At 43.6% G+C, this 24,082-nt stretch overlaps 1 protein-coding gene across 2 annotated transcripts; it reads left to right on the plus strand.

Annotated features, from left to right (window-relative positions):
• Positions 1–727: 727 nt before the first annotated feature.
• LOC142434383 (melanoma-associated antigen B16-like) lies at positions 728–7,142 on the plus strand. 2 transcript variants are annotated; one of them, XM_075539104.1, is made up of 3 exons: positions 728–938; positions 1,800–1,854; positions 5,522–7,142. In XM_075539104.1, the coding sequence occupies exon 3, from the start codon at positions 5,587–5,589 to the stop codon at positions 6,649–6,651; it is 1,065 nt and encodes a 354-aa protein (XP_075395219.1). In that variant the 5' UTR covers positions 728–938; positions 1,800–1,854; positions 5,522–5,586; the 3' UTR covers positions 6,652–7,142. The 2 variants fall into 2 exon arrangements, with proteins under 2 accessions (XP_075395219.1, XP_075395218.1); XM_075539103.1 differs by lacking the exons at positions 728–938; positions 1,800–1,854 and adding an exon at positions 3,767–3,994.
• Positions 7,143–24,082: the final 16,940 nt, after the last annotated feature.

Below are 24,082 nucleotides of genomic sequence, written 5' to 3' on the forward strand. Positions count from 1 at the left end.
AAGTGAGTGTAATTTCCTAAATAGAATTGGTGAGAGAAATATTTTAAGGTGGGAGGAAGCTAAGTATCTGCAGGTAAAGAGCTTTTTAGCCCAAGGGAACCAGCTGGAGCTAAATCATTGCGTTTGTCTGTAAGAGTATACTTAGACACCCCTAGTACAGATGTCAGGAAGTTGTTTTGGAATGTGGGAGGTGGAAAGAATGTGGAATTAGATATCTTTCTTCCCAGTCACTGCCGAATCCAAAGTACGCGCTTTATTTTATGAAAAAAAGAGACCCATGAAAGTGGCAAGTTATCTTTGTGAAGGACAAAAGATCAAAAAGCTGCTGTTTTTCAAAGGAGAAGGCAAGTTCTTCCCTTCTCTCCAGTTCCTTCAACCCCAGCACTTTTATTACCAACCTGCTGCCTAGCTCCAGAGTTTTCAGTTTTTCCTCTTTGGTTTTATAGATGCGAAGCTCTACCCATGCAGCTTAATTTCAAAGCAATAGGCTATATTCTAGCGGATGTTGGTGCCATAAATTACAAAGTTTATTTTTTGTATAATGAACCTATACAATTATTGATTAAATGAGGTTCCCCCTACTTTTTTTCCTGACATAATGTATAGTTGTTTGTTAACTGCAGATACTTTTTTCTGACTCTCCATGGTTGAATTTCTTCGGCTTTCTTTTACGAGTATGGCTGTAGAGGAACTAAATAGCTGAATATGAAAGATAACTTGCAGTGTTTTACTTCCCCATTCCAAAAGAGAGTGCGTGGGTTCCATTAGCCCCGCCCCTGGTGTCAGCCAATGGAGAACTCGACAGCTAAGGTCAGAGGGTGCTTCCGCTAACTTCCACACCGGAAATCCCCAAGCAGGAGCTTGATCTGCGGGCTGCAGCATCTCATAGGCACAGAGGGATAATTTCCACAGGTTCCACAGGGTCGCCAGTGTTCAAGGTAACGCAGTGCGTGGGGACTGAGCAATCTACACGAGATAAGGCCCGTGCCCTTGATCTTTTTGTTACTTGTGGCTACAAATGTGCACCCAGAAGAGCCGGGCTTAGAGGGAGAGGGGCACAGGCCCTGTACTGTTCCGCGACCTCAGTTCATAAAAGGGAGAAAGAAATCCAGAGCCTGCAGGGGTCCAGGTACAGACACCCAATGGGGGCTGAGGGACCGAGCACCTCAGGGTGGAGAAGGTGCACGCAATATTCTGTCCCTTGTAGTCAGCCATTGAACGTCAAAGGCGAGGTGGGGTGGGGGGAGGGGGAGGGGGGGGCACTGTAAAGCTTTCCCTAACTCCCACCTTGCATGTCTTTTCCTTCAGGCCTTAGCCTTAGGGGTTCAGAAGAGGAGCTAAAATCCAATTCTGAGCCCTGGAAGCACTTTTATTGATAAGTGAGGACAACAACTACTAAGGGGGTGGGGTGTGGAATGGGGCGGTGGGGTTTGTGGGTGCGGTGGGGGTGAAAGGGTGGGGATTGGACGTGGAAGTCCCTCTGAGACTTGCCCATTTTGAAAGCCCTTGGTGATCCCAGCCATTGGATGGCCAGATGTTGGGAGGAGATTTATGTTTGGGTGTTTCGTGTGTGGGAAAAGCTTGGTCTGAGGGCTTGGTTTGTATTCCCTGGATGGAGGCTGCCTGGCCCAGTATGGCTTTAAGGTGGAGTTGATTCCACCCGTAGCAGAACAGAGGAAGAGACACAAAGTTCTGTGACTGCCTTCTTCCTACCTGGTAGATCCTGCAAGTCAGGGTCTCCTGGAATTACTGGTACTTCTACCTTGAGAGCCTGAGAAAGGTGTTGGCTCTCGTTTCAGGAGATTCTAGCCCTGTCACCAGAGGGGGGAGCTCCAGGACCTGCCAGTAATCAAGGTAAGAGATTCCCTTTAAGTCTGCAAGGGACACAATTCCTAAGCTTCTTGTCCTTAGTCTCACTCAGTCCCTACTGTTAGCCCTGGGATTCACTTGGCTATGGTTTCAAATGTAAATGACCCTAAATTCTTCCTCTGAGGATTGCAGGTGGTGCTGTCCTTAAGGAATGCTGTCATCTTTACAATGGGCCCTTTGGAACCATCTGCAGTGAGAGATAGTGGGCTGTCTACTCTCATAAAGTGTTCCAGCCTCAGAAACCCACAGGGGGTCCACTAGAAATCTACATGGACACAATGGCAGTGAGGATTTTTTCTTCTGGTTTTAATTCCTTCCTGGGGTTTCATGCCATGAAGCATTTGTTCTGAGTAGGTGACATCAAGTCAGCAGATGGAAGCTTCCAAAGCATATCCAGGAGTGATGGAAAAAATATATCTATTGTCTGAGGTGTGTGGTTCCAAAGACTCCTGGACACTGGGATCCCTGGGAGCCAAAGCCTCTGGAGTGGCTCATATTGTTGGCCTCTCACATCTGCATAGTCTTCGTAGCAAGATGAGTTATTAGTTGAGAGTGTAACATTGGGAGAGCAGAAAAAGTGCTCCAGAGGCCAAGGTAAGGCATGGATTTGGGACTATGGTGCCACCCATCTCAGAATGGTGGCATTCACAAACAGTTCTGCTCTCTTTTCAAAACTTCTACCTGGCGTTGACAGTTTGATGAAGACTCTGGTCTTAGTAAACAATATGTCAGTCAAGTCTGAATGTATCATCGCAGGTCCTGCCAATAGTCATAAATGTGGTGTTAGAAGTGAGAGGATAGTCTTCCATAAAAGTGTTATCCCACAGACTAGATGGACTCCAAGGAGAAACTGAGGAGAGATCGCAAGATGCGACGACCTGACACTGATCCACATATTTTATGGTAGCACGGTCACCTCTGGGACAGCCATGATCTCAGCAGCCAGGACCTCACATAGAAAGAGAGAGAGAATATTTACTGTCTTGGGATATTTACAGGTAGCCATAAGACCTACCTATTCAGTAGTTATATATGTCACAAGGTTGTTGGTAACCACAGTAAAGTCCCTGAGGTCCAGGTGAAGAAACCTAATACCTGCATTAGGAAAAGGTATGAGATGTGATGGGTGGCACACTGGGAGGAGATAACAAGGATGTCTGCTTCCACGGGGTGAAAGAATCAACCATGTTCTCACTTTAAGACATCATTGTCCATGGCTGTAACATATAAAGATCATGGAAGACAAGACAGAGAGTAGAGAGAGTATAATAAAGGAACCAGATACATTTTATGGTAACATACTCACCTCCAGAATGGACACGATTTCAGCGGTGGGTCCGCACAGAATATATTTCCAATCACAGCTTATATGCACTTTCAGTGATGTGCAAGCCCCCCTAACTGCATCATAACTGGGAAGGGCTTATACCATAAATGTACTTGCAATAGGGGGAAGAGCTTGGGGTGTGTATGCAATAGGAAGGGGAGGCAATTTGGGTACACATGTGACAAGATGGGAGGACTCTAAAGTTAGGATGGCAACCTATTCTTGGTCCGCCTTTAGTTGGATTGACCCTATCTTTGGGTTCTCCTTCTGGGGAGTAATCAACTATCCTTAACAGCTGGGAGTGGGTCTTGCTGAGGGTGGGATAGACTATAGAGTCTGATGACTAAATGGCTGACAAACATCAGGGAGATAACTTTTAGGCAGTTGACCTCCCTAGTGTATGGACAATGACCATGTGTTCTTAGGTTTGGCATATATTATGGAGGAACAACTTGGGGAAAAACCTTTGTGTATCACACAAATATCCATTCTGCTTTAGGTAGTAGATTCACAAGAGCTACGGGTCAACATGGGTACTTTCTGCACATTGAAATGTGCCAAGGCAAAAGTTTAGAATAAAACCAGAGAAGATCCGAGAGAGAGCAAAATAAAGGAGTCTGACACATTTTATATTAACGTGCTGACCTCTGAGAAGACCATGATCTCAACAGCCAGGTCCTTGCAGAGAGATTCTTTACTGTCTTGGAACATTTGTAGGAAGCCATGAGACATGCATGTTCAGTAGTTACGTACGTCCCCAGTTGGGTGGTAACCACGGTGAAGACCCTGAGCACACAGGTGAGGAAATAAGTGCATTGAGCGAAGGCCTGAGGGGGGATGGGTGCCATGGCGGGAGATGATAAGAATGTCTGCTTCCATAGGGAGAAAAAAATCAACTATGTGCTGACTTTAATGTACATAGCTGTTAGGAGAGATCTGTGGGAATGTTATTTATATCAGGATAATGTACTGAGACTTTATCTCTTAACTTACGAAGTGGTGGCTTTCCTAGCATGGAATGGTAGCTTTCCAGATTCCCTCTGTAATAAGTTAGGGGATATAAACCTAGTCATATTTCGCTCAGTGTTAGTTTCCCAAACAGCATAGCTCTTAGGAGAAAATGAATGGCAATGCTACTTAAAGCAGGATAATGTCGTTGGTAGCCTCCTACTTACTAAAGTGGTGGCTTGCCTACCGTGGAATATTAGTTTTGCAATGTCCCTCCATTACCAGTTAGGGAACATAGACCTCGTCATATTTCCCTCCATGTTCATTTTAATCCCAAGCCAAACCATATAGTACCCTGCTATACCACCATCCCAACATGCCAAATCAAGTGTCTAAGGGAGCTGACCTCCTTAGTTTGAGGAGAGAAGTCTCGGGGTAACAGAGAGTAGATGTCCATCCTCTGCAGGAGTATAGTTGTGGATCTTGAGTGAGGGCCTACTTCACAGCGGAGGGATATTACATACTAGAATGTCAACATTGATGTCAGCCCAGAAAAGGCCTAGGCGGAGGAGGTCAGAAATGGTATACCATATGTTGTCATTAAGAGTCTGATGACCTTAGTCAGGAGGTACAAACTACCACCTTAGGAGGTGAACTCTCAGGCTCTGCTAAGAATCAAGACAGTGCATGGGGAGTAGGAGATCTGTAACTTCAGAATAGTGGGAGCACAAAGGGTCATGAATTGCCCATGGACAACACTTAGCAAGGCTACCAGGCTGAGGAGCACATTCATTCTTGCCTCAGAGGTTTCGATAGCTGAAGGCTTATAGCTGATAGAATGATACCTCTTCAGCAGAAGGAATCTTAGATAAGGACTTGGAGTGGATTCTGAGAGTACCACCCAATGTCAGAATACATGGGTGAGGACATCTAGGCCCTGCAGTCAGCCTCGGTAATCCCAGGACAGGGAAAACTGGACTCAGTTGCTCATCATGTTCTCCTGTCATTTCTCAGGGAAGGTGCAGTCTTGATTCGAGAGGAGTGGCTTCAGAGCATCAGAGGCTAAAGGGCACGTGTTCTACAAGCTGAGGAACCAGATTTAGAACTGGAGGGACCATATAATCCCAAGTCATGGCTACTTATGGTGCATGCACTACTGTGAGCCATAGAAAGACTCCAGTTCAATTTTGTCGCTGTTCACATACAAAGCTTGTCAGGAAGCCTTTCAGTTTCCTTTGGAGAAAGTTAAATAGACAGATAGAGACCTCTGAAACCCTAGATCATTGTCCCTTGAGAGAAGGCTGATAGAGGTCGCCTTTGCAAAGCTGCCACATTTTAGCTTACAATCTAAGTCTACGTTTCCTCTCTCTCCTTTAGGTTGTGGGCTGGCTTTCTCTTCTCTTCGCCCAAAGGCTCATCTGCTGCTACCTACAGTAGTCATCATGCCTGTTAAAAGAAAGAGCCCTCGCTTCAGTCCTGAGCAACCCCTCCCTGTGTCCACGGAAGTCCCGGAAAAAACCGATCTAGTATTACCTGAGCTTTTGGAGGAAGACTCTTCTTCCTCTTCTGCTCCAGCTCCCAGCATCAGAGACAAGGCCACAGGGAAGCCTTCTCTGAAGGAGACTGCCACCGAGGAGACTTCTAATGTCGAGATGCCCAGTGCTTCCCCGAGTCTTCACAGTGAGTGTGATTTGTCCTCTTCAACTGAAAACACCGAGGAGGACAGCTCTGATGAAGACAGTGACGGCCTGACCCAGCTAGATATTGAAAACCTGTCTGTATCGCCTATCAAAGAGAAAGCGTCTTTACTGGCAAATTATCTGCTGCTCAAGTATCAAATTAAAGAGCCAGTCACCCTAGAAGACATGCTGAATACTGTCATCAAAGAGTACAAAGATAAATTCCCTGAGATCCTGCAGAAAGCCAAGGAATGCCTGGAGATGGTGTTTGGCCTTGAAGTGAAGGAAGTTGACACCACCAACCACTGTTACATCGTCTGCATGACACTAGGCCTCACCTATGACGGCTTGCTGAGGGAAGTAGAAGGCATGCCAAAGACTGGCATCCTGATTATTGTCTTGGGTGTGATCTTCCTCAACAACAACAGTGCCACGAAAAAACAAGTCTGGGAGGTGCTGAATACGATGGGCATCTATGCTGGGCAGAAGCACTTCATCTGTGGGAATCCAGAGGATTTCATCACCGGAGAGCTGGTTCAGCAGAAATATGTGGAGTATCGGCAGCAGCCTAACACTCGCCCTCCACGTTACAAGTTTGCTTGGGGTCCAAGAGCCTACGCTGAAATCAACAAGCTGGAGCTCCTCCAGTTTTTGTTAAAAGCTTATGAAAATAGCCCAGGTTCTTTCCCAATTACGTTTGTAGTGGCTCTGCAAGTGGAGAAAGAGCGAGCCCAAGGTCTAGCTGTCACCAGCTTTGATGATAGTGCTACCGCCCTGTCCTTGGAGAGTTCCGGTTCCACTTCCGGCAGCTGCTTCCAACCCCAGTAAGGTCCAGGGCAGATTCTTCACTTTAGGTTGGAAAACCTTTCCAAGTGATGGGTGGAGCTGTAATGAGAATAGTGTACTCACCTGCGTTTTCCTGTTGTACATGGGTAGCTGGGAGATTCAGCCTTTTGTTGGGTCATTATGCAAACATTACTTTTCATATAGTGCTTAAGTAGCTTTAGAACCTAAGTGTATGTGTGGTCTTTTTCGCATATTTACTGCTGTTTACTATATTTAAGGAAAATTGCTTTGCTATTTGCTAAACCATTTTGAATCCACATCTACTCTGATCTGGGACATAGAGTCTCATTTAGACTTGCTAGACCTGTGAAACGCTCAGCCTTCCACATGCTGAGATAAATCAAGTAAAATGTAAAAGGGACAGTTTGAGGTTGTCTTTTTCCCTCTTCGTACTTTGTTTTGTAAAATTCAAACATCAGTACCTTGATTTGCGTTGCTATTCAAGAATGTAAGAGAAAATTGACTTTAATAAAGGAGACTTCTTACTGATTTGGCAACTCTAAAATTATTATATGAGAATCTAGCCCCCTCTTGGAATCCACCACACTATTACTGGGAATGCGAGAATCACCACAATCCTGGCTCTGCCCATAGGACATCAGAGTAAGGAAGAAGCAGCATCCAATGGTAGGTATGTTTCAAGAAATAAGTTGCAAATCTGAAGAAGTCCACAGAAATTGGTGAATGTGTGCAGGGGGAAGGGCCGGTTGAGTGGGTCAAATAAAATACCCGGCACTAAGGCAGTTTGGAATGTGAGGAAAGTATAAGCCCTTCAGTGTCAATTTCAAATAAAACTGGGATATGGGGGTAAGGGGGTGTGGGCATGACCAGGGGTCAGACTTTCAGGTTCTGTGTCTCATAGTTGAGAAGAAATTCTGAATGAGGAACAATCACTATTGGTTTCTTTGTATCACAAGTAAAAATAGGAATACTTTCCTGCATGTTTGCGTCAGTGAAGTTACGCATGTTGATCTTAACTAGGCGTTACATTCACATCATTTCCAAAGAGAGGATTTCCAGTAATAACTCTCTTGAGATGAGAGTCCCAGAAGCCAATGGAAAGTCAATATTAGATGAGCCTGAGAAGAGACTCCAGTGCTTCCGCGGGATATTTTAATTAAGTTTTTATTATAATTTGGCATCATTTAAAGTTCTGATGATGGTGAAATGAATGAAAACACTGGTGCTTTCGATGGAAGGGAAGTAGTGGGTCTTCTCAATGCAAATTGAGTCCCTTTACATTCTACAAAGCTAGAAAAGACATGTTTACACACAGGTTTCAATCCTTTCTGAGGGAATATATTCCCAAGTTTTACTTGGTAAGCAGTAATTTTATATTACTTGCTCTTATGTCTCCTAAAGCACTTGGTATCTTCTGTAGCATACTGTATTTAAAGCAACACGTGCGCGCACACACACACAGTAGAGTTTGTGAAGACATAATCTTAGCAAAAACTCACATTCCATAAGAGCTAAGATATTCCAGGTTTTTTGCCAAGTTTTTTGTTCCTTTTAATATTACACACAGAATAACAGTGCTGTGAGAGAGAGATTATCAAGCATTTATCAATCTCATTTCACAGTTGAAGCTGAGCTAGGAAATACACTTTAACAGACTTTTTGTCTAAATGGTTTTGCTGTTGAGGATATACGGAACACAAACCACCACTTCAGCTGCTTCTCCATGGGACACTGGTTACATTTTTTGAGCTGTGAAACCATTCCTGCCTTCTTCTTTTATGGGTGCTTTCTTTCTCAGTAAAGTAGACACCCCCCAAGGTTGCTATCTAATCTTTCTGAGTGGCTGTTGTCAATTTAATCCCATAGAGATAGATTTTAAATGTGCCTGATGCTTAAGGTAGATGGTTTTTACTAGTTAAGTCACACTGTAAGGGTTAAGACTCATCTTAGCAACGTTTTAGGGTTTCGTACGGACTATGGGTCTGGAGTTGAGCTTAAGGCCATAAGAATTTTTGACGGAGCTGACACTAGACCCCTGATCTGAATTTGCCTGGAGCTCACTCCCACTCCCCCCAGCCTGAGGCCAACCTTCTGCCTCTTAATTTATTTTCCTTCTCACTAATCTTTAATGGTTCCCGAGGAATAAAAAGAAGGACCCTGAGTCCAAAGCACTATATACAGTCTTAAAAAGAAAGTGAACATGAGAACAAAACGCTGTTGGAACGTATGTGTGATATTATGCACACCTTGTGTCACAGGTCTAGCCTGTGCTAGTGAATGGGACCATTACTATTGGTCACAGGTAAAGGCGTTTGGAAGCCAGCATGCCATTGCCAGTTCTTATCTCCATGTAGAGATGTTAAAACCACCTGCTGCATGCAGTCTGCATCCTTGGTTTACCGTATGACAGACAATCTCTGCTACCTCACATCAGATTTTATGTGCACAAGAAAATTTGTTGTGTTACGCCATTCAGATCTCCAGTGACTAGTGGTTTAGAATTGCTGACCTTGTAGTTAGCAGCCAGATGTATAACCCACTACATCATCACGGTTCTTCTTTTAGAGAATCTACTGGACTATTTAGATTCAAGTCTGCGTGATCAGCTAAGAAGATTATGACAATTAGTTGGGGGATTCCAAAGAGATCATCTTGGTAGATTTTCTCAAAGGAAATGGCAAACACTGGGCCTTATTCTGAAGAAACTCTATGAAAATTCAAAATGTCATGATGAGTTTGCTACAGTACTCATATCTTCAATGATCTCTTCAAGAGAGTCATGTCATTAGAATTGATTGTTCTGGGATTAGGGCTTTGATTAAATGCAAGCTAAAAACAATAGAATGGGATTTTAGGGTATAGAATATGATAGTCATGTTTTAAATTGCCAAATTTTAAGAAAATAAACATGTTCCTGTTCTGTATTCTCACAAATTAAAGGATATACATTTACAGGTTACAGTTTACAAATTTACACATTTACAGGTGACAATGGGCTCAAGAACAATTGTGAGGATGGTGCAAGACCCGGCGGTGCTTCCTTTTACTACACACAAGGTCCCTCTGAGTTAGAACCGACTGGATGACGCCGAAGAGCAATCACCTCAGTTATTCTGCAGCTAGAAAGGTGGGTGTACAGATGTCTTCAAAGTAAAGTTCGATGGTTTCTTAAGGCCTAATGTCCTCATATTTTTTTAAGTTCTTTGCACCCTGTAAACCGGATATTCTGTGATTTCAGTGGGTGTCCCACATTGTCGCCAGGTACTTAAATTGGAGGTTGGCCCCAAGTCAAATAAGTAATGTCATCCAGTTGATTCCAGTTCATATACACCCTCTAGAAAAGAGTGGAACAGCCACGTTGGGTTTCCAGGTTGTGCATCTGTACAAAAACAGACTAGCCGATCTTCCTCCAGCAGAGACACCAATGGGTTCAAGCCTTCTTTTGTAGCTTGACCACTGAACCGTTCACCTAGAACGTCAGACTGAATTGAGACTGATGTTGCAATAAAGAGGCGTGAGCGAGTGATCGGGACACTTGCCTGTATTGTTCAGGCCATCTTTGACTTTGGACACTTGTTGACTCAATACCAACACATGGTTGTTACTCAGCTTCAGTTGAAAGGCATGTCACCCACAGCACCCATCAGTGTGCTCATACTTTCTCTTTTGTTGCTTTGTATTGATTTTTCCTTGCTTTTGGAGGCATAAGAAACCACTAGGACATAATGAAGTTTTAATCAATTGTGTTTAAGGAAAATGATTTAATAGGAAACTTTTCACAAATCTTATGTATGTTTGGAAATGTTAGTTATCCTAGTGAGGTGGATATTTTTTAAATGTTCCCTAATTGTAGTATGTACTCCCAGTAAATTTGGGTCAAAAGTAACCCAATTGCATTAAAAGAATGTAGTTCATCACCTTTATTTGGGGGAGGAGGGTTGATGATTGCACAACTCTATTTAATATAATTAAACTATTGAAAGGGAGGCGGGAACCATACACTTCTACACTTTAAATCTGTGGTGTTCTAAATTTCTTTTGGACTCTTTCTGTTGATTTGTCGACCACATAGCAGCGATTATTTTGTTGGGGGAGAAGGGACGGAATAATTTTTTTCTGTCCCTCCTGTTCTTTTTTTTTTGGTCATCATTTTATTAGGGGCCTCTTACAAAACTTATGACAATCCATCATTCAATTGTATAAGCACATCAACTTTTCCAAAACATTTTCTTTCTATTTGAGCCCTTGATATAAGTTCCTCTTTTTTACCCCCGCCCTCCCCAACCTTCTCACCCTCGTGAAGTTTGTCAACTTTTATGAATTGATTTCAGTTCGGTTTTATCTAATTTTAATTATAATCTTTCATTTAAATGTTTGATTACCAATGGACATGAAGGGAAAATCATATGGAGGAAAATTATTGAGGAGACAGATTTTATATATAATTTAATTAGGGTTTAGCAAGTGTAGGCTTGAATTTTGTGTCATCTTTTGTACCTCTGTAGTTTCTTTCATTTCTTTCCACGTAGCTGGATAATAACAGAAATGTAAGTTATAAATTCTCAACGAGCCATTCTTTAAAAGTTGAATAACCCTGAATAGAATAAAGAAGACCAAGGAAGACCCATTGCATTTGAATTATGGTTATTAGCTCCTCATTTCCCCCAACCTCCTTTGCCATACCCCTCAGAAACTCTTAGCCTAGCTACTGTCTTTATAGATTTGCCTATTCTAGATTATGAAATACAGAAAAACAAAAACATTTGTTTTTCTTCAATGAAACGTACACCCCCCCAAACAAGCTCACTCAGTAAGAGTCAATTCCAATACATAGTGAGCCGATAGAGTAGAACTGAGTCTGGGGATTTCTGAGGTTGACAATCTTCTTGGGAGCAGAAAACGTCATCTTTCTCCCGTAGAACTGTCAGTGAATTTGAACTGTTGAACTTGTGGTGATCAACCCAATATAAAATGTAGTAAGCCACCGGGCTCCTTGAAACTTACTTTATACGTGCTAAAATTTTTGTATCTACACTCTCATGTATATTCTTAAAACCTGAGCATTATTTTTGGAAGAAAATATAATGGGAGAAGAAAGCATGTTTCTTTTTATATAGGATTTAATTCTGTTCTTAACACAATTAAAATGGATATTCAAACATTAGCTATTGCTTGCTTTTATTAGGACCCCTAGTGGGGTGGTACAATATGATTTGGGCTAAACCATCGGCCAATCTGTAGACTAAAGATGAGGCTCCTGTTAGATTTACAAGCCAGGTAACTAACAAGAACAGTTCTACTCTGTTCTATAGTGTGGCTACCAGTTGGAATTTACTAATGGCAATGTATGAGTGAATGAGTGATTGGGTCAAGAGCCCTAGCAGAGTAGTGGTTATTTAAGTGGTCCTTATACTCTACAGGGGAGGAAAATGAGGCATTTTGCTCTTATTAGGAATCACAGTGTTGGATTTTCCAATAGCAAGAAGTTGGAAGCAGCCTAAATCCCCACCAGTAGAAAAATAGATTTAGGGGGAGAAATTAGTCCAATAGAATATTGCACATGACTCAAAACCAGCTATGAAACACCTCATGACATGGAGGGATCTGGAAAGCATAATGCTGAGTGAAGGAAGTCAGTGAATCACAAAAGGATGGACACTGCATGAGTCTACGCAACAGTGACAAGCAATGGGACCACCGCAGGTGCAGGGTTGCAGGGCATCCAGTGTGCTGCCTGTTAGGGAAACTGAGGCACGAAATGAGAAGAGACGGACTATACTCGCTGAGGACTGATTAAAAAGCAGGCTTAATTGGGGAAAAGCGGATGGGTTCAACAGCCCACAATAAAGTGAAGCTGTGGAAGCCACCCCAAGGGATCACTTGAAGGGTTTTTTATACCGCCGCCCCACCACCCCCCCGTTGAAGCTTCTGGAGACTTGACATAAGGTGCGGTTTTGCTTAGTGGGGCGTACATGACTGTTTGTTCGTTGTACAAGGTCAGTCTGTTCTGGTTCTAGGAACAATGATGTGGGCGATCTGTGCTTTTAAAAGGTACAGTTGTTCGCAGAACTAGCCCGTTTCTGGGAAACTCAGTTTGGGGGAAGGGTGTCCATGCTTTTACCAGACATCGCTGACTCTGTCTGATAGGGAAAGGGGGCGAGGATGAGGTCGTCCATGATTACTTCCTGCTGTACAGGGTCATAGTGGGGAAGTTTATCAGACAGAATGCAGGGACTCCCAGCTTGGCACGGACAGCAGGGGTTGGTATTGCTGACTCATTGATGTAATAACAGCATTCTTCTTGCACAAAAGGCAAGTGCCTCCTTTTTTCAGCGGTGATGAGGTCTAAGGCTCGTCGATTCTGTAAGCAACTTGGGCGGCAGAAGTTATTTGTCTTTACAATGAAGAAAAGGAATCGGCGGAGACATCTATGGCCAGTTGGAATGGCATGGCTAGCTTGTCCGTGGTTAGGACTGAATGTGCCAGGACCCCTCCACTAAGTCCCAAGGCTACCGCTGAGGAGACGAGTGATAGCCCTGCGACCAATGGAATAAAAATGGCTCTAAGCACAAACAATTTCTTGGGACTAATCTTATCTTAACAAGGGCAGCTTTGTTCTCAGTTTACTCATTGTGTCTCAGAACTTGGGAAAACATAAAGACACAGTGTCTTAAGAGAGTCACCAATACACTTCAGTTAAAACTCAGTGATTGTCTATGATCCTCCCTTTTTTATTTTATAGGTAACACTGAAGGCAGCTATCTGCTGAAGCTGTGGTTTCTCTAAAAAGCTGCAGGGTACAGAAGCAGAACATTTGGTTAAGCTGAACTTTATGCAAGGTTGGGATCATCCTGCCTTCTGTTCTTAGCAAACCTAGAACAGTTTCACCCAGAACAATTGCAACTTCCTTACCACCTAGAACAATCTTAATTTTGTTATCACTCAGGACAATTTCAACTTCTTTATCACCTTCTCTATCACATCACATCCTTATTACATTCCTTATCTTTTTTAGAACAATTTCAACTTTTTAATTACTTTCTCCATCACATTATTACTTTTTTGCATTTTTATCACATTCCTTTTCTCCTTCTTCATCACATCCTCATCACATTTTTATTACTTTTTTTACTGGCTTAGGGGCATACTCAGTTTTCTGACTCAGTTTGACTTGATTTTGCACAAACTTTAACTTCTTCTTTACTTCTGCTTGGGTCTGACTAACAACTTCAGTTTTGTTTGCAATAAAAGTAACCTTAGGCCTAGTCGGTGGGTTTTTGAAATTGGAAACTGGGGGCGGTTAAGGCACACATTAAGATTTTTTTTTTTCAGCTTAATTAGGATGGGCTCATGGTGATTTGCCAATGTGGGTGCACTAATATTTCAGACTTCAGGAGACACTTTGGGTAACAACTGGCTGATTGGGGGCGGGGATGAGGTTGTGGAGGTGGTCTGACTTAAGAGGGCGATAAAGGGGAGAGCATTGCTGGAGAAGGAGATAGTAGCATGTAACTTGGTTAAAATATCCCTTTCCAGCAACGGAACAGGGCACAAGGGGATAACTAAAAATGAGTGAGAAAATGGGAGTTGATTAAATTGGCAAAAGAGAGGTTCTGTTTTCTGCGGAGTGGAGGGGGACCCGTCTATTCCCATAACTGAGACTTGGGAAGGGGAAGTAGGGCCTGAGTGAGAGGGCAAAATGGAGAAGGTAGCCCCCCGTATCCACCAAGAAAGAGATAGATTTACTCACTACCTGGAGTATGACTTTGAACTAGGCGAGGGTGACTGGAGTCGAGGAATCAGGGCCACTTCAGTTGTCTGCCAATTCAAGGAGTTTAAGTATCAGAAGGTCTGGAAGATCCCGGGGCCCAGCTTTTCCGTATGGAGATGCTGAGGGCAGGGCCAAAGCTGGGCAATCCGATTTTCAGTGACCCGACTGCTTACATTGGGGGCAAGGTCGGGTTCGAGGTCTGGGGTTAGGGCAGGAATTGGCCCAGTGGCCACTTTTTCCCCACTTGAAGCAGGCACCTGGTGATTTTTGCTGACCCCCCTTAAGGGGTTGCCATGGTGGAGCCGAGCCACCTGCCAGCCTCAGGGCGGCCACCAAGGCATGGGTCTGGAGGCTAACCTTTTGCTAGAGTCTGGTCTGGCGGGTAAACTCAGGCGTCTCCTCTCGAGCATTAAAAACTTTAAAAGCCATTTTTACCAGGTCTTGAATGGGAGTTTCAGGGCTGTCTTCGGCCTTTTAAAACTTTTTTTCTGATGTCGGGTGCTGATTTGGAAACGCAATGGGAAGGTAGAACTGTGGCCCCATTTTGGGATCCTGGGTCTAGCCTGGTAAAACGAACCAGGGTTTCCTGCAGCCTGTTCAGGAAGAGAGCAGGGTTTTCATCTGCCTGTTGGGTAACTTCCCTGAGTTTATGAGAGTTAACCAAATTATTAGAAACTGCTTCCAATCTTCGGAGAAGATACCTGCACATGAGGTTCCTGTGGGGAATGTTGGTGCCCTGCCCTAATTGATAGTTCCAGTTGGGGTCCTCCCTGGGGATGGCATGCTTTCCCAAGGGAACAGTATTGTCTATAACACGGTCCCGGTCGTCCTGTTGCATGCCTGCGTCCGTTACTCTGGCACATTTATTCGGGGTTAGTGTGGAAGCTAAAATGACCTGTATGTCATGCCAGGTTAAATAAGGGTTAAGTATTGAAATTCTTTTATAAAGTGGGAGGATATAGGTGAGGGTTGTAGCAGAGGAGTGGGGGGAGGCTGCATGGGTGCTGGGGAAGGCGGGGGTGGCTTTACAGCAGGAGACGTAGCTGGAAGAGAATGATATGGGGGTGGAGGAGGCACACTGAGGAGTTCGGGTGGCTCTTCAAGAGCCGGGGTGGTTGGTACTGGTTTGGGAGTCTGCGCTAAGAGGATTTGGTGGGTGGAACAGTGGCTACAGAGCTCGGGGTGGGAACACAAGTATTAAAAAAGCCTGCACATAGGGGATCTCAGAATCCTTACCAGTACGCCAGCAAAAATTGTCAAGGTCCTGAAGAACAGTGAAATCAAAAGTGCCAGTCGGGGGCCAATGTGATTGGTTGTTTAATTTGTACTGAGGTCAAGCAGTCTGGGAAAGAAAAAGGAGTTTTTTCTTTTGTAAGGTCTGAGAATATCCCAGGCTGGAGAAGTTTTTTAAGAGACAGCCCAGTGGAGTCAATGGGTCAATTTTGGACCACCAGGCGCCCATGGTGAGAGTAAGAGGAAGGAGAAGATAAGGAGATTCAGCTTAGAGACACCTTAGAAGTGTGAATAGGAAACACACGGCCAGGTAAAACAGACCTAGGCTAACCCTCTAAGGGTTAGTCCAGTCTGAGGGGGCAGCTCCCACGAGGCCTATTGCCAATAGTCCCGTCAGCGGTAGGACTGTCAGAAAATGAGTGCCAGGGCAACAGACAAAAGGTCACATGGAAAGAGAGAGAGGGAGGGAACAGAGACAAGGTTTCGGTTTCTGGGTGAGCAGAACCAGGCAGGAAGCACCCAGGCGTTCCCAAGTGAGTCCTGGCTAGGACAGCAGTGAAGGACGGAGGGAGGGATTGGCAAGATGTCTCAAGAACAATCACTCCCCTAAGGCCCCTGGGGCCAATGGAAAGAGAGTTCCATGCACAGTCGCATCTCGGGCTGGAAGACTCCTGCGGATCTTGAGAAACGGAAACCAAGCGCGGGGGAGTGGGGGGGGGACCGGACGGGGAGAGAGAGAGAGAGAGAGAGAGAGAGAGAGAGAGAGAGAGAGAGAGACCAGGCAGGGCGACTGTCAATTGGTTTTTGAACGCGCCCTAGCGCTGAAGGTAAGCGCCTCGCCAAAAGGTCCTGGAGATTTAGGGGAGAGAGGGGGGGCTCTCAGGGAACCCCAAAAGAGGGGGGAGCCACACGCCCCTACGGGTTTCGGCATCAAAATTGTTAGGTAAACTGAGGCACAAAACGAGAAGAGACGGACCATACTCTCCGAGGACTGATTAAAAAGCATGCTTTATTGGGGGAAAGCAGACGGGTTCAATAGCCCACAGTAAAGTGAAGCTGTGGAAGCCGCCCCAGGGAAGCGCTTGAGGGGGTTTTTATACTGCCCCCCTGCGGAAGCTTCTGGAGAGTTGATGTAAGGTGCGGTTTTGCTTAGTGGGGCGTACATGACTGTTTGCTCGTTGTACAAGGTCAATCTGTTCTGGTTCTAGGAACAATGATATGGGCGATCTGTGCTTTTAGAAGGTACAGTTGTTCGCAGAACTAGCCCGTTTCTGGGAAACTCAGTTTGGGGGAAGGGTGTCCATGCTTTTACCAGACACTGTCTAGGGTGGCCAGACAGCCTGGTAGAAAGTCTGATTGGTGCCAATGAACTTGTACCATGCTCTCTAGGTGGATATCAAGAAGGTCATTTTGGGGGAGGGATGTTCATATAAGCTGGGATCAAATTGTCAACGTAGGAGGTCCGGGTGTTGAAAACTTAGAAGCTGCCATCCAAGTTATGACTAGTTCTCCCCCTAGTCCCTAATGGAGACTTCCCTATCAGAGGGATGTGACATATTGATGGGAAAGTCAATTGAGGCGAGGGGGAAGTGAACAGACCTATTTCAGAGAAGATGAGTGCACGTCTGTTGGTAGAAAACGGGGGAGGACCAACTTCTAAGTGGGGGGTGGAATGACTAACAATAATCTTAAGGAGCCTAAAGTAACATTCCTCGTAATATTCACCTAATAAACCATGTTCACCTGAGTTTCCATACACATCCTAAAGACCCAGGCCAAGTCCAATCGAACACTGTGGCATTGAGACATGGAGTTTCAGGATCCACAACACTCTCCAAAGGCCACACCAGAGGGATCCACTGTGGCAGCTCCACAAGGTGAACTGGACTCAAACACACGTGCAACCTGAGGACTTGAGAATAAACATTCATGGTGTGTGAAGAAGCAGAGGACCGCTAAACCACGAGTATTGAACTGTCTTTAGACAGACCAACATTGATTCAGTACATAAATACCCTGGGGCAGAAGAAGGTGGGGGGAGACATCGGACAGTGTAATATATGACAAAATGATAATAATTTTGAATGATGAAGGGTTCATGAGGTAGGGGGGAATAGGGAGGGGGAAAATGAGCAGCAGCTCTTAAGGGCTCAAGTAGAAGTCAAATGTTTTGAGAATGATGATGGCAACAAATGTACATATGTTCTTGAAACACTGGGTGTAGATTGTGATGAGAATTGTATGAGCCCCCAATAAAATGATTTTTTTAAATGTTGAAGAGGAGGTGGAGAGACTGTAATACTCATACCCTGCTATTGGATTTGTAGATATGTGCAAGCACTATGGAAAATAGTCTGGCATTAAAAAATAAGAATAGAAATACCATATGACCCAAGAGTCTCTCTAACCATAAGCACATATATGCACAACCATGTTTACAGCAGTGCTGTCCACAACTGCAGAAAGGTAGAAACAACCAAAATGCCTCTCAGAGGAGGAAGGGGCAGCTAATGATTGATACATACGTACAAAAGAATGGTATGCATCCCTGAGAAACAATGTTGAAACTCTCATAACATGAACGAGTATGGAAGACATTGTGTTCAGCAAAGTTAATCAGTCTGATAAAGGCAAATACTGCATGAGACCACTTCTAAAAAAGAGAAAGATCAAGTGCAATGGTTTTCACACCACGAGAATGGGAATTAGACTTGATGTTCTCAGGGAGGCGTGGGGAGAAAATAAATAAACCACACTCACACACATGCAGACGAACACACTCACACACACACGAGCAAAAAAGAACATCAAACCTTACAAGATGAGTCCAGAGTCTTCTGACCTAGGCAATCATATCTTACATCACCCTCTGTCACTCTTCATCCACTTTTCTCTTGTTCGTCCCCCTCAAACGGGGGTTCTATGTTGATCCTTGTGAATGATTTCCCGTTTCTCCCCCTACTTTCCCCTTATCCTCCTGGTATCTCTGTTCTCATTGTTGGTCCTGAGGGGGGTTATCTAACCTGCATTCCCTGTAGTGCAGATTTTTATCTGCAACAGTGTACATGTTCTGGTCGAATCCAATTTATAAGGTAGAATTGAGGTCATGCTATTGGGGGGGGGGCGGTGCAGAAGAGCAATAAAGAGCTAGAGGAAAGATGTAATTTTCATTGGTGCAAACTTCACCCTAACTAGTTCATCTCTTCCTTACGACCCTTCTGTAAGAAGAAGTCCAATTGTCCACCAATGGCCTTTGGGTCTCCACTCCATTTCGCCATTCCCCCATTCACATTGCTATGATTTTATTTTGGGTCTTCAATGCCTGATACCTGATCCCACCTACACCTCATGATCACACAGGCTGGTGTGCTTCTTACATGTGGGCTTTGTTGCTTCTGAGCTAGATGGCCGCTTGTTTATCTTCAAGCCTTAAAGACCCCACACACTATACCTTTTGATAGGCGTGCACCACCAGCTTTCTTCACCATATTTGCTTATGCACCCATTTGTCTTCAGCATTCGTGTCGGGAAGGTGAGCATTACATAATGCCAGATTACTTGAACAAAGTGGTTTTTCATTGAAGGGGTACGTGAGTCGAGGTCCGAAGTCCATCAGTTATCTTAATTCTTAACATGTACACATAAGTACATAGATCTATTCCCCTATTGTTATATATTTACATATGTACATTTCTTTAATTTAGACCTCTATAAATATCCTTTGCCACTTAGTTCCTTCCTCTACTTAAGTTTACTTTCCTCTTATCCCACTAACATGTTCAGGCTTCATTTGGGTTTATAGTAATTCCTTGCTGTTACATTGCCCTTGATTAATCCCCCCCAGGAAATCTACGCCTTCTCTCCATTGAGTTTAGTTCACGTTTTGTCCCCTTGTCCCGGGGTTGGTTGACACACTCACCCCTTCCTTTCACCCAACTCCCCTTCTCCCGTGTCCTCCAAGAACCTTCGGTCTCTGTTTTCATCTCTGAATTGTTTATCCTGCCTATCTTATCTACATAGACATTCTGATACATTAATAAGTGCAAAAAACAGGCAAAGCCAAACAAAACAACAAAGAAAGACAAAGCTAATAAAATGGCAAGAGCAACAAAAACAACAACAACAGCAATAAAAAATCCAATGGAAAAAAACGAAAAGCCTGTGTATAGCTCCAGTTTTTTTTTTGTTTTGTTTTTTGTTTTTTATTTTAAGGAGTGTTTTCTGGTAGAGTCTGATAGGGTGCCACACTGTGTCCTCAAAGTCTATTTTTTCATATTCTCCATGGTTTTCATCATTTTGCTCCCCTTGCTGCTCTTTTGCATGCCCTTAGTGTTTAGCCCCCGTATGATGGGGTCAGATCAGGCACAATTCCCGGACTGGTTCTCCAATGTTATCCCCCACAGCGCTATGGTTCAGTGAGGGACATCGTGTTTCTTGGTGGGACCTGCCCTATGGCCCTCTCTGTGTGTCGTCTGCTCTGAGCAAGAATATTGTCCTTGCAGCTTGGTGGGCCAGGAGGTGTTCATCTCACTCTCTATTCCTCTTCGTTTCTCCTGTGTGCTCTAATCAAACAGACATCTCTCCATAAATTGTAGCTTCAGTGCTGTTTTCTGAAGTGCATTTTTTCTGGGGTGTGGGAGTGTGGTCCACATAGCTTTGATTGGGGCCAACCACACAGACCTTTCTATTGATTCCCTGGTATATGCCGGTATGTTGTGTTGACATCTTGGTGTACCAGGTTGAAGCCTGGTCTCTGTCTCCCTCCCCTGTAGAGATATAAACAAAACTCTCCCCTTGAGCGGGTTAGTGCCCTGTTTTCCCCCTACCCATGCCTCATATTTCTCGTTCTTTCCCCCTCCTATTTAGTTGGCTGCCGTGCTGGTACAATGACAGATATGAAGACCAATGGATTTGAAATGAAACCCCATAAATAAATAAATAAAACTATGTACCTAGAGATACTGTGTTATTCTTATTCTGGGTAGACCAGAGGTACAAATTCATAGACATTCATATGTATATAAGTCTATTATTAGCCCATAGGTCTTTAGACTGAGGAAATACATGCAATGGTGCCGAATGCAGAGTTCTGGTTACATCAGGGTAGGTCCACGTGGCTTCTCCAGCTCCTGGAGCATAGTGCCATGTGTCTTGTCAGTAGAACATCTCCAAAGGAGTGAACCGAGACAAAGTGGGGCTCCCACCTCCAAGAAGGAAATACAGGAGTTTCCAGAATTCTCAGGAGAAGGTCATGGCCACACAAAGGCCTCATTGGCCATGACTTGATTGACAGACTAGATCCCTCTCCGTTTCTCTTGAGCCTCTCAAGTCTCAAATTGACACCGGGTTATGTAACTACCACAGATACCTAGTCTTTGATAAAGGACTCAAATACATCAAATGGGTAATGGACAGCCTCATCAACAACTGGTGCTGGGGAAACTGGATCTTCACTTTAAAAAGAATGAAACAGAACCCACACCACACACCAGGTCCAAACATAAACTTAAGGTGGATCAAAGACCTAAACACAAACCGCACAATTTGCAAAGACCATCAATGAAAAAACAGGGAGAAATTAAGGGCCCTAATACAAGGCATAAACACTACTGAACATAAGGAAAAATATACACACTACAGAAGACACAATAAAGAACTGGGATCTACTCAAAGTAAGACATTTATGCACATTAATAAACCTCATCAAAGGAATTCACAGAGAAAATGTTCAGTAATAATGCATCAGATAAAGGGCTAATCTTCAAAATTTACACAACACTCCAACATCTTAACAAGAAAAATACAAACAAACCAATCATAAAATGGGCACAAGACATGAATAGAGTGAAGATGACATCCAGGGGGCAAATAAATAAGAAATGTTCACATTCATTAGTAATAATAGAAATACAAATTAAACTAATGATAGTATTGTTAGTTTATAACAATTTAAAATAACCTCACGCTGACCCTTTCAGAAAAATTCAATAAAATGAAAAGCAGTAGAGGCTGGAGAAGATGCAGAAAAATCAGAATGCTTTTACATTGTTGGTGTGCCTATGGATTTGTACAGCCACGATGGAACTCAATGTGGCCCTTCCTTAAACAAATGCAAACACAAGTCCCTTATGATCCAGCTGGCTCTCTATTGGCTATATACCCTAAAGAAATAGAGGAGATAACAAAAACAGACATAGACACACATTTTATTACAGCCATTTCCAAAATAGCAAACACATGGAAACAACCAAAAATTAAAAAAAAACTGTTATACAGGAAGATAAACAAACTCTGGTACATCCATATAATGTAATATTATGTATGAGTGAAAGGCAATGACAACTCAAGTCATGGCCAACCCTGGAGAACATTATGCTCAGGAAACTTGGTCAAATGAACAAAGATAAATACTTAATAATACCACTGATATAAGGAAAACAAAGAAATACAGTTTATACACTAAAAGACAAGACTTTGGTGACTGACTACAGGGAGACCAGGGATGGGGGTAGGAATAGGCAGAATGGAAGGATAGGATATTGAGGATGGAGGGAGGAATGATGGGGGGGGCAGGGGCAGAAAACCACATAATATAACCACAGGATATTATTGTTCATTTCACTTCTTGTTCAAGGCTGTGTTAATATATACAGTGTGTTTCTTTAAATCTAAACAAAAAATTCAGCAATAATCCTTGCATTTTCCTTATCCCTCAAACCTAAATTGTGGTCTGAGTGACTATTAAAAAAAAGGTGGAAAAGTAAAATTGAAATGGGGTTTATCAACGCCATAGGCAGGGGAACAACTAGGGAATAAAAAGGAATCAAGGGCAAGCTATAGAGATCCTGGGGGTGCTGGTGCAACAGCAATCTAGTTGAGAGGTAGTACTATGAGTCAAAAGTAGGGCGAGCATGATGGGGGAGGGAAGAAGGGAGGTCAAAGGAAACAGGGGAACGATCTAGGAAGCAAAGTTTGGGTAGAGGTTTAAGCATAGGTAGGTCCATATGTAAAAACATTAATCCATAAAAATAGAGGTATTGGCCTATGCACATATATGATATTTATATGGTAATACACTGAGGTAGTGGATGGACTTCCAGCCTCTGCTCATAGCCTCTCTCAATACAAGAACACTTTGCTCAAACTAATTGCCAATCTGAGATGCTCACCCTCCCGGTACAATCACTGAAGACAAAATGGGTCCATAAGCAAATGTGGTGAAGGCAGCAGATGACACCTGGCTATTAAAAGATACCGTGTCTGGGGTCTTAAAGGCTTGAAGTGAAACAAGAGGCCATTAGGCAGAGAAACAAAAAACCCACAGGGAAGAAGCATTGCAGCCTGTGTTATCTTCTTTGCTCTGTGAGCTGATCCCTTCTCTATCCTCTGATAAAAGCTGAACAAACTCATATATTTTTGGTAGCTCTTGAATATATAAAAACACTTCTAAGCATTGTCAACTCCTAGAATATCTAATTTCAGTAATTAAATGTCGACTCCAATGTGATCAGTACCATGTCCGTATCCAATGGAAATATCACTCCTGCTGCATCCCAATTCAACCTTGACTTCTGGAGTCTGCAGTCTGGCAGGGAGCCCCTTCGTATTTTACTGTTCTTTCACCTTCCCTCACATTGTGGCTTGTTGGGTTGTGCATTGTGCTGCTAACCATTAGGTCAACAGTTCAACAGGAGAAAGATAAGGCTGTTTGCACCTTAAAGATGGATTGTCTCAGAAACCCAAAGTGCAAATCCTACTCTGTCCTTTGGGGTCATGATGAGTCAGAATCCACTTGAGGTGAGTGAGCTTTATTTACCTACACGCCCATTTTACTCCACCACCCCAACTAGAGTGCCCTCTAGGGCCCGAAAATTAGAAGACTAAGGAGACAAGGGAGAATCCCAGCAAGACATCTTTGAGCTTGGCTGTTTTTGAGTGCTAAATTTGTTTTGTTATAGAGGGTTTTGTGCATGATTCAGAGATTAAACCCACTAGAAAATGTTAGCAGTAGTTGTCAAAATGTGGGCAATGCCTATTCTGATCTCTTAGTTGATAGTCCTGGCACATTTGGTGATCTATTCTACACAGACTATATCAAGACTCATTGTGTTTCCAGGCAGCTCACTGGGAGGGATCCAAAACAAGATCCAACTCGTGTCCTCCCACATTTCCAGCATCTGAGAAACACTAAGGCAACCTGGTTCTATCGTTTGCAAAAATGTACTGGCTCCTAGATCAGCCTTCCTGGTCTCCTTCTCAGATAATATAAGCATTGATTCTCATATCAGTATTTCTTTTCCCCATGCCCTGGGGATGTCTAGAAACCCAAGTGTTTAGTGGTAATGCATTGGTTAGGTTCAAAACCACTAGCGACTCCTCAAGAGAAAGATGAGGTTTTCTATTCCCATAAAGAGTTCCCACCTCAGAAACACACACACACATACATAT

This window comes from Tenrec ecaudatus, chromosome X (genome assembly GCF_050624435.1).
Source record: "Tenrec ecaudatus isolate mTenEca1 chromosome X, mTenEca1.hap1, whole genome shotgun sequence".
Lineage (NCBI taxonomy): Eukaryota > Metazoa > Chordata > Mammalia > Afrosoricida > Tenrecidae > Tenrec > Tenrec ecaudatus.

Excerpts from the sequence above, each read along its gene's own strand:
- LOC142434383 (XM_075539103.1), top strand. The coding sequence starts at position 3,931 with ATGTTCAGTAGTTACGTACGTCCCCAGTTGGGTGGTAACCACGGTGAA. Across the intron at positions 3,995-5,521 it reads TGAAGACCCTGAGCACACAG|GTTGTGGGCTGGCTTTCTCT; the intron begins GTGAGGAAATAA and ends TCTCTCCTTTAG.